The sequence below is a fragment of the Macrobrachium rosenbergii genome, chromosome 4, assembly GCF_040412425.1.
Source record: "Macrobrachium rosenbergii isolate ZJJX-2024 chromosome 4, ASM4041242v1, whole genome shotgun sequence".
Classification (NCBI taxonomy): Eukaryota; Metazoa; Arthropoda; class Malacostraca; order Decapoda; family Palaemonidae; genus Macrobrachium; species Macrobrachium rosenbergii.
In genome coordinates this window covers 52,287,649-52,299,098 of record NC_089744.1, presented here as the reverse complement: position 1 = coordinate 52,299,098, position 11,450 = coordinate 52,287,649, and the positions used below count along the sequence as shown (strand labels likewise).

Sequence of the window (11,450 nt, the reverse complement as noted above, 5' to 3'; positions counted from 1 at the left end):
TCATATAAATTATGATGTGCCAAAATTTCAACCTTCTGTCAACTTTGACTCGACCAAAATGGTCGAAAAACGCAATTGTAAGCTAAAATTCTTACATTCTAGTAATATTCAATCATTTACTTTAATTTTGCAATAAATTGGAAATCTTTAGCACAATATTTCGATTTATGGTGAATTTTTGAAAACAACTTTTTCCTTACGTCCGTGTGCGCTAACTCAGCCGAAAATCTCAGTAATTCTTTAGTCACTTTGTCATAATTTTTGCACCGTTTTATATTAGCCGTTACATAAAGTTTTATATATGAAAATGTGTGCAATTTCATGTAAAATACAACAAAAAATAACTCATGGTTGTAGCTTTTATCAGTTTTGAAATATTTTCATATAAATCACGATAAGTGCCAAAATTTCAACCTTCAGTCAACTTTGACTCGACTGAAATGGTCGAAAAATGCAATTGTAAACTAAAACTCTTACATTCTAGTAATATTCAATCATTTACCTTCATTTTGCAATAAATTGGAAATCTGTAGCACAATATTTCGATTTATGGTGAATTTAAAAAAATATATTTTTTTACGTCCGGCGTTACGAATTCATGCATCATTTTGTGATAATATTTTCTCTGTGTTGCTCTGATCGTTTTACAATTTGTTATATACCAAAATCTTCACAATTTAGTGTACAATACAATGAAAAAAAAATAACTCCTTAGCTCTAACCGTTTTGCTCACAAGGCGATTTGTATACAGTTATATATGAAATTTTTTTTGTGCTGTCATATATTCCAATATTTATATATGATAATGATATTTTTTTTCATTTCTGATTGTTGCATACTAAACTTCAGGCAATGACAAAAAAAGGAGCCAAAAATGAACTCTTAATCTTAAAAACTAAGCGTGCTGTGATTTTTTTAAAAACTTTCTTTCCGCTTCGGTGCTAACTCTCAACCGCGCCGGCATATGGGAGACACTTTTGTAAATAGAGGCTTGGCGTTTAAGGGTTAATTGTATCATTTAAATTTTGAACAAAAAATGTTTGCATCATTGAATCCCTCTCCCTCCCTATCAGTGGTATTCATTGGACACCGATAAAAGAAAAAGAAAAGAAAACCTAATTGAATCTCCCTCCATCAAAGGTAGGCTTATTCATTAAACACGTACCATAGATATAAAATATATTTTTAAAAATTTCTCCCTCTCCATCAAAAGTATTCATCAGACACCAGTCATAGGTGTAGGCCTAGTCATGATGACTCCTGATTCAACAATTCCGTGATGAGACAGCAGACAGAGCATGCTAGAATTCAACAATCACAAATAAATGTTGCCCAGCAACATTTACACTACTTACTTGATACATGAAGCTATATGGTACCACTGTAAGCTGATTGTTAATATAAGATTACTTGCAAGAAAAAGAATCACAATTAAAAGAATAACAGTCCACTTGCCTTATTCACTTCACCCCCTGTCCCCTCCCCTACATCCCAGGTTACTCTGACCTCCAGTTACCAACCTCTATCGTGTGAAAGCAGTGCTAATGATAATGGTTATTTTAAAATTCCCCTCACATACAAACAAAGGCTTTAAATGTATAAGTTTATAGAACATTTTCTGCTTGAAATTACTTTTCCTTCATTTCCAAAAATATTTGCATAAACTCGTGTTACACCCTGTATATATATGTATACATATATTTTTATATTCTAAACCCAGGAAGGGGACTTACCACAAGGGATGATGCAATCTGACTTGAATTCCTGGGTTGGTAGAATATAGAACAAAGGAAAATGAGCCGAGTGCTTTACTAGAAAGGGGAACTTTAGGTAAACTCTTAGGATAACTAGAATCACATACATTTACAATAACATAAATCAGAAGATGGGAATAATTAGGACAGGTAAATGGGGTCCTATCAGAGCACTAAATTAAGATGAACAGATGATAACTAGATGCTGGGGATTTCACTTCAAGGGCACCGTGAGTCAATTTGCAGTGGGTTTACCACGGCAGTGAAAGCATAATTGAAGCAGAAGGATCCACAGCGAGAAACTCCGCCTGCAATGGTGATTGCATGTGATTAACTGATGAAAGTAGCATGATTAATAGTTCAAGGATGCATGAGGGTGCCAGCGAACCCTTGGGTATAACACTGTTGATTTCACTTATGAACATTCAGTAAGTAATAGCAAAGTCAGGTCTATATGAGAATTGCGTTGAAAACTCGGAAAATAGATTGGCGAAAGAAAAAGTACTACATGACTGATAAAACTCAAATTCCTTGTGTCGGAGAGATGGGTTCTCATAGATGTGCCGATGACTGGTTGGGGAGCAGTTATGAAGGGAATTGGCACTGGAAATATACTGGACTGGAAGTCAGTCACATGTTTTGGGAGATGGCTCTTAGGGGGCAGAGCTCAAAGGGCAGTAGGTGTTAGTTATGTGTCCGGTGTGTCTCTGACGAGAGGCATTGTGCATAGGTCCTCTTATCCTTCGCCCAGATTAATATCCCATTCTTGCAGGAGTCATCCGTTTTCTATCGTGCCTCCTTGTCCTCATGGTTTGCTTTGTTGATGCATGCTAATTTGCCAGGCCCGCATGGGTGATTTTGTGTCATGTGATCACCCAGCATTCTCTTTTGGGGAGTGGGCCAGCTGTCCCGAACTAGTGTCTCCTGTGGTGCAGACTCAGGAACTCCTTAAGCAGTGCCTGGGGTGATCGTACAATTGAGGCTTGTCTCAAAGGGCGACAAAGTGACCTGGAAAGGAGTTTTAACTCAGTCACCTGGTCTAGGAAGGGAATGAAAAGACCATCAAAGGGGGGAATAACAAGAGCTTGGTAGGAGAGGCAAACTCTCTATGACCGATGGTTATTGTCGACAGGGATATGAAATGATTTTACGTTAATGTCTTATGAAAATGATGTTCTTAAAGGAGAGTTGGCTTGGGAAGAGGTGTCCCTTGTTGCTATATATATATATATATATATATATATATATATATATATATATATATATATATATATATATATATATATATAGTATATATATATATATATATATATATATATATATATATATATATATATATATATATATATATATATATATATATATATATATATATATATATATATATATATATATATATATATATATATATATATATATATATATATATATATATATATATATATATATATATATATATATATATATATATATATATATATATATATATATATATATATATATATATATATATATATATATATATATATATATATATATATATATATATATATATATATATATATATGTATATATGTATGTATGTATGTATATATATATATATATATATATATATATATATATGTATATATATATATATATATATATATATATATATATATATATATATATATATATATATATTATTATCAGAAGAAGTCCTAAATGTGATAAGTGCTTATGCCCCACAAGCTGGATGTGATGAGGAAGAGAAGTCAATGTTTTGGCAGGAGTTGGAGGAAGTATTAACATCAATCTCAGAGGAAGAGAGAGTTGTATTGGGTGGAGACTTGAATGGACATATAGGTACAGATAGAAGAGTGATTTCAAGAATCCATGGAGGACTAGGAATGGGGGAGAGGAACAAAGAAGGCGAAGGCATCATAGACTTCGCAGTGGCATTTGATATGGCACTAATTAATACATTCTTTATGAAGAAAATTTATGTGACATATAGAAGTGGTGGAAGAGAGAGTCAAATTGATTTTCTGCTGTGTAGGAGACAACACCTTAAGGAAGTAAAGGATTGTAAAGTAATATATGGAGAGAATGTTGGCCAACAACATAAGCTGGTGGTTGCGGACCTTTCAATTCGAAAAGGGACAAAGGGAAAGAGGAAAAGTAACCCTAAGATCAAATGGTGGGAGCTAGAGAAGGCAGAAAATGTGGAGTTGAGATCTAGGTTTAAGGAGAATGTTCTGAGAGAAATAAAGTTGGAAGATGATGTAAATGATTGGTGGGAGTTTAACAGCAATGTGATCCTAAGGCATGGGGAGGAAATTTTAGGCAAAACATCAGGGAAAGGTCCCCCAAAAGATAAAGAAAGTTGGTGGTGGAATAAAGACACACAAGACAAGATCAAGAAAAAGAAAGAATCCCAAAAGAACTATGATAAACACAAAACAGAAGAAAACGAGCAAATATCAAAAGAAGCAAAGAAAGTTGCAAAACAAGAAGTTGCCAGAGCCAGGGCTGCTGATTTTAATGATTTGTATGAGAATGTTGACACACCGGAGGGCCAAAGAAACATCCACATTTCAAGAATGCACAATGACCCCATTTTATGGTTTTATAAAGGAATATTCATAGTGGGTGGTATTCTTTATTTTAAAGTATTTTATCAGTGTGGTGCTCATCTCTTGCGAGTGATATGGCAAATGAATGCTTGAAGAATACAACTGCTAATCCATTTCAAAAAATCACCAGCTCCTTAAAGAGGGAAACATTAAAAGTGATTTTTGAGAATACTGTACAGTGAAAGGACTGGATGGACATTGATGTACAGTATTTTAGTTGTGGTTTGAAAATTATTCTGTTGCTGCTGTAAGATTATAATCATGTAAAGAAGGTGAAACTTAAATTGTTTTAGTTTTATGCATTTTTGTGAAATATCCTAAAAACCTTGATGATTGTAATGGGAAGTGGATCCATGACTGCCTATCACGAAGTGCCATGTCAGTGTTACGTTTGATACAGTATAACTAGATATTTTACCAGGCACCTTAAGCCAGTACAATACAGTAATACATATAGAATTTATCACTTATGAGAGAAGTTCTCTCCATTTATATGTATGTCCATTAGGACGTGTTATCTAAATGTAAAGAAAAATGGTGGGGTAATGTGTCTTCTTTGTCTGAAACCTAAAAGAAATTAGTTTCTGAATCTGTAAATGATTTAGAGAGCTGTTAACTCTAAGGAGACAAAAGAAGGTATCAATATTAGACAGTCATAAATAACTGGTTGATAATGAAAAAATTGCATGAATGATTTATTTTCATGATCTATATATATCAAATAATGAAAGACTTTCTGACAGCAGCACATGTATAAGATTACAAATGGGTCCTCTTTATAAGATATCTGTTACAGTAACCTCCTTAACCTCATTAAGTTGTTGAATTTCTAAAGCATGCTTTTACACTGATAATGAAGCATCTATTAATGAATTAAGTTTTTCTTTTTTTTTACTACATTTATAACTACCATTAATCACTCTCATGTTTGTCTTCATATACACTCTCAAGTTACCGTGTATCTCTCTCTCTCTCTCTCTCTCTCTCTCTCTCTCTCTCTCTCTCTCTCTCTCTCTCTCTCTCTCTCTCTCTCTCTCTCTCTCTTATGTATGCAATACTGTGCATAGTAGAAAAACAATATCTTCAGAGTAACCATGAAGTTATTTTCTTTTTCTGTTTATATATAAACATAAAATCATATATTTAAGCAAAGTTTTTTTATTGATTCAAGACTTAGTGTATCTGTGCATTCATTTTAATGTATTTCAAAATTACAGTACAATGATTAACCTTCAGTTTTGTGAAACATACTATTTAAATTGCTGTATACTGTAGTTTGATAAAAATATAATTTTGGAGCTGTCTGGATATGCATGGTACTGTGTGTATTTCATGTCAGTACCTAATAAAATCTTACAGACCTGAAGCACGCAATGAAGAAGACAGAATTGTACGTTGCTGTGCTGAATTCCGCCACCATCTTGAGAACCTTAATCAGCAACGTACAAGTGAGATCCAGGCACATCTTATTCAAGCAGTAGAATGCTGTCTTGGCACTGTAAGGTAAGCAGTGTTGCTCAATCTCTTAATGTATATGTCTCAAGCTCATTGTTATGTACATGTATTGGTTTTAACAGTTCAATAAGATAATGATTTATAATTTCTGAAAATGAAAATGATTATGCTGTGCTTCTTTGCTTGCTAAGTTTATTACAATTGTATACAATAGGTACATTACATTTGGGCACATAGATTCATGTAAAATTAAACTTTTAAAATATACTTTACTCTTTTCCATGTTATGATCAGTAATAAATTGTACTATATTATTGTTTATAGTTTTTGGTGATTCATGCTAATATTTTGTTTATGTATATAACAGATACCAACGACTTCAACATGATGGCCCAATGATTGCTGAGGTTTCAGAGGAAAACCCGTTAGTCCCACCGTAAGTGAAAAGAGCTAAAATGTCACACCTAGCCAAATCATGTTTGTGTCATAGTGTATGTGTTTTGGTATCAAATATTTTCCTTATTTTTATATGGTTTAGTTATATGGGTCAGTATTATGTCTGTTCTTTAGTATTAAATAAGTACTTAATCATTTTTTAGAATAAACCTTTTGCATATGTTAGTACTTTGCTATATTGGTTTTTCATCAAAATACTGACACTGATAGGGTTTGTTAGTGAGTTTGTAGATATCTAATAGCTTTATTTTGAAGTAAGTCTTTGAAGGCATTCAAGGTAGACAGAGCACTGGCATGAAGTATGCGTTTATGCTCACCTTGCTAGATATACACTAAGAGACCATGTTAAAGGATTGCCATCTTTTGCCTGAATAGTTATCCTGACATCATATCAGACATTGTTAAATGAGGTTCATATGATAAGATTGTCCATGAGGTTAGCATACTTTGAACATTGGTTTTAAACATTTTAATATTCATTTCACTGAATAATTTACAAACCTATTCTCTATCTCCTATACATATTAAATCTTGACCTTTTTATATTAAGTACTGTTCACATAAATCATAAACCATCATGGCTTATTCCACTCTTAGATCATGAATCCTGAAACATTTTTCAGTTGGTTAACTTGATGTGCTGGACCTTACAAAATGGTGGTTAGTACAGTACAGCACTGTAGATATGATTATAATGAGGTTCTCTCTAATGTTGATAAACTTATTCTCATAATATTATTACTCATTTTCTTACAAGGCACATGATTCATATAAAAAAAGAAACTTTTTATTAGGTGTAGCATAACAGAGTATTAAGTCTTTAAATCTAGTTTTCATTTATTTTTTTATCATTTAAAGTATATCTAACAAGCCTACAAGAGGTGATCAGTAATTAATTTATCTGTTCAGCAGTTGAGCAAAATATAAGTTGATTTGGACTTTGTTTTACATATTCTTGTGGAATTCAGGCTCTGTACTTATCTAAAATTAGAGTAAGAGCAATGCATATTTATTATTACAGTTAACAGAATTAGTGATATACAGATCTAAATGTAATACTGTAATATATTTATCGCTTTAAGGAATAACATATGTAAATATTTATTGTAATATGAGGGCACAACTTTTGAGTTAATTAAAAAACAAATTCATAACTATTGCTAGAGCTGATAAAGATTAAAACTTATGCATAGTAATTTTACATATGACACAAAAATTTTTAATAGCTGTATCGAATGGCAAAATAAAAGACTGATTTTATGTCTTCCTAATTTTATTAAATAGATAGAACAGGAAAGGGTTTTTTGAAAAAATTCATAAGTGTTCTAATCAGTCAGGTCATCCATTCAGTAATATGGACTGAGTGAAAACTGGGCCTAAAGGAGAGAGTATTTGTATAATCATTTGTCCTGTCACACTGGTAATTGTCATACTGTATTAGATTTTCTGTATTTAATTTAGGTAATTGTCAAAATTTAGAAGGCAAATTTAAAACGACAAGTAAAGTCATAATCATGTTGAATATCTAGGTTACTGTACTGTACATGTAATGTGGTTACAGTAGATAGGTTGTCTATGTAAAGGGAATTGCATCTACATCTTGAATATGTCAAATCTTGGCAGATTTTGAATTAATGAAAACTATGGAACCCATATACAGTATCATTAATTCTATACGTACTGATTAAGGAAAAGCATGTATTCAATGAAAGCAAGTTCCCTCTGAGAAATGTTAAAACTGTTTTTATATCATCAGATATTTCACTCATTATGGGGAGGATTTACCACTCGAGGAGGAGGAGGCACTTATGTATAGCCCAAAGAACAGTTTCCTAATGGCACATAATGGATGGGTCATGGGAGACGATCCACTGCGTAATTTTGCTTCCCCTGATTCCTATGTGTACCTGCGTAGAGAGTTGGTTGCTTGGGGTGACAGTGTCAAGCTAAGGTAAGCATAGTCTTGAAAATTAATTTAAGCTTTCATTCTTGGCTTTCCTCTAAATTACAGAAATTCTTTACAGCGTGTTATTGCTACTTTACTTTTACAGTTAGCTTGAAGTAATCACAAAGACATTCAAAACTGTCGTATATTTGTGGTAATGTATACCTTGATTACAGAATATCAGAAGTGCATTTAGTGCTGATAATCAGTCAGTAGTTTGAATATCAGTTTCTTTAGTTTCTAGTGCATTAATCACTCAGGCACTTATGAATTAAATTGTTTTGTAGCATCTCATTCAACTATAGATTCCCTAGGGTTAAGAAGAATGATTCATAGTATGTAAATACAGTGATTATACAAGGAATATTCCAATTAGAGATTATGCTTTTTAACCAAAAATCTTTCACCATTTACTTACTTGATGGTAACTCCAGTGGAATGAAATAAAAGCTAGGGAAGTAGGAGCCAGTTACCTTCCTCATAAGTAATTATTCAGCAAAAGTAAGATGCTTTTACTGTGTAGAAAATGTATAGATTTTTTTATAAATTGTGGATACCGTACAAGTTTTGTTTCATAGGCTTTCCTGGTTCACTGAGTTCTAGTATGAAAACATTTGACAAGTAAGACTGAAGATTTCCCTGAGGGGGGGGTCTAACTTGTAGCTAGTTCAAGCAGTTGACCAGCTTTTAAGTTGTCTACCCTTAACCAGGCATTTTTCATAACTGAACTCTCAACAATTCAGTGGGTTAGATCATTATCCGTATAGAACAGAGATTTTGTATTTTAATCCCATTTGTGCATACTGATTGATCAATGCAGGAATTTTACTGAACTGGTACTGTAGGAGATAAAAACTATAAATTTCCACATGTACACCAAGTGGATATTATGAAGTCTCGGTTCTTAATGTATTTAATCTTTCAGCCATGAAGATAATTTTCTTAGATTTGTAAATGGCCTCTTGTATTTATAGTTATTAGTAATTATATTTACATTACAGTATTTTTTTGGTATCAATTTTCATAGGTATGGTGACAAACCTGAAGATTGCCCTTTCCTCTGGGATCATATGAGACGCTATTGTGAATATACAGCACGTATTTTCCATGGTATTCGTTTAGACAACTGCCACTCAACACCTATTCATGTGGCTGAGGTAAAAATGTTTAGATTACTGTAAATATGACATTTTTTTATCTCCCATTTTATTTGTGTTTTACAGAATGTCATAAGCCCAGCTGTCATATATTTTAATGAATTTGCAGTTTATATGGTTATCATTACTTTATCATTATTTTAATGGTAGGGTGTAACTCAGGCCACTAGAGAAGATAAATTTTTAGGAAATGCAATGTTGTTGTCATTCTCATCTTGTGACCTTTTTAGTTCAAGCAAGTTTCATATGTAATGGCATTCTTTTATACAAAAGTAATTTTTCTCATAAATTTGTATACTGTACCCATGATTTCTCCTCTACAGTACATGCTAGATGCAGCAAGAAAAGTGAGACCTGATTTGTATGTTATTGCAGAACTCTTTACCAATTCAGATTTAACAGATAACGTATTTGTTAATCGTCTGGGAATCAATTCATTAATTCGAGGTATGTATATAACTTTAAAATTTTATGTTATAACACTTTCTTCAAAGTACTTGTTCTGTTAATGGATATTTTTCATGGTTATAGAATAAAATAACTTAAAAATAGACTCTGGGATCAAAATATCTAGCATTTTTTCAGAGTAATAGCATTATGTCCAAATTTTAAGAGAAAGTTACTACAACATGTTTTCATTGGCCTAAAAAAGATTTAAAAGTTATCTATGACAGTATTGTTTTGATGGAGTGATATTTGGGCATACCATTATCAGTGACTTATTTCCTCTTATTTACTTTTCACACCCAAAAAGTAAAAAGTAATAGTACTGTATTAGGTTCTTATTGTAGGAGAAGTCTCTAAAATTCATCCATAAAGGAAATATGTTTAATGCGTAACCTTTTCTTACCACAGGTCAATTAATGTCATGTTTTAGGGTGCACTGATATCCCAACGAGAACAGAATTAAATAACACTAGATCTAAAGTGTTTCTTACCAGAAGCCAGTAGTTTATAGAATATTATTAATAAGATTCTATTTAAATAATTATGCCACACTTTCTTTTCTGTTTCCAGAGGCCATGTCAGCACCGAACTCTCATGAAGAAGGTCGTCTTGTATATCTCTATGGAGGTGAGCCTGTTGGTGCATTTTTGCTTCCTCCAGTAAGACCTTTGGTGCCTTCAATTGCACATGCAATTTTCCTTGACCTGACTCATGATAACAGAAGCCCAGCAGAGGTTCGCACTGCATGGGATATGCTTCCCTCTACTGCTCTAGTCAATATGGCCTGTTGTGCATCAGGATCTAATCGTGGCTATGACGAATTGGTGCCACATCATGTAAGTTAAATTTGTATTTGTAGGACTTATATAGTTAATAGATTCTCTTATATAAAATTCTTGTTTATGTTTTGTGTTGCTAATTTACTTCTGTAGTTTAGGAGTACTAGTACTATTAGGTAGTTTAACTAGAACATTGAGTTAAAGTTCTCAGTTCTCATATGGCTGGTCTAGTTTAAAATGAATTGTGAGATCTGTATATAAATAGTAATAACCTGCTTATTATATTTATATGATGAATATTATCCATTTTAAAGAATTGCAATTACATTGTGGATATTTAATTTGATTTATAATTCTGTACACATGAATGACCAATTACCAGTACTGTATATTATATTTAGGTTTTATGATCCAAGATATTATGAGTATAAAGCTGGCCTTGAAAGTAGCAGTTTCTCACAAAATGATCCCTGTATATTACATAATTCTGGAGGGAACACAGTGGATGAAATCTGTGTGCTACCAAAACTTAAAATATTGAAAATTCTATCCAGTTCTTTCCCATTTTCCAAACACAAGGAAAAATGTCATTGAATCTTTTACAAGCTTGACTAGAGTGTTTGGAAAATTGATAAGCATAACCTTCCTTTCCTGCATATGAACCACTAAAGATATAGGAAATATAATCTCACTGAATATTTTATATTGCTTTATAGGTTATAGAATGATTTTAAAATTAATGAGGTCAGGAGAGAGAACATAAGTGGACTTATGAAATAGACATAGACTCTTGGGAAGGGCATGAGACAGGCTGACTCTTGGGAAAGGCATGAAACAGGCT

General features: G+C 32.6%; 1 protein-coding gene across 1 annotated transcript in view; it reads left to right on the top strand.

Moving 5' to 3' along the window:
* The window catches only part of LOC136837696 (uncharacterized), a 189,403-nt gene that overhangs the window by 141,956 nt on the left and 35,997 nt on the right, over positions 1-11,450 (top strand). The window contains 6 exon segments of the mRNA XM_067102598.1: positions 5,730-5,873; positions 6,193-6,261; positions 8,038-8,232; positions 9,254-9,383; positions 9,707-9,830; positions 10,401-10,666. Of these exon segments, the coding sequence (XP_066958699.1) occupies positions 5,730-5,873; positions 6,193-6,261; positions 8,038-8,232; positions 9,254-9,383; positions 9,707-9,830; positions 10,401-10,666 (928 nt within the window).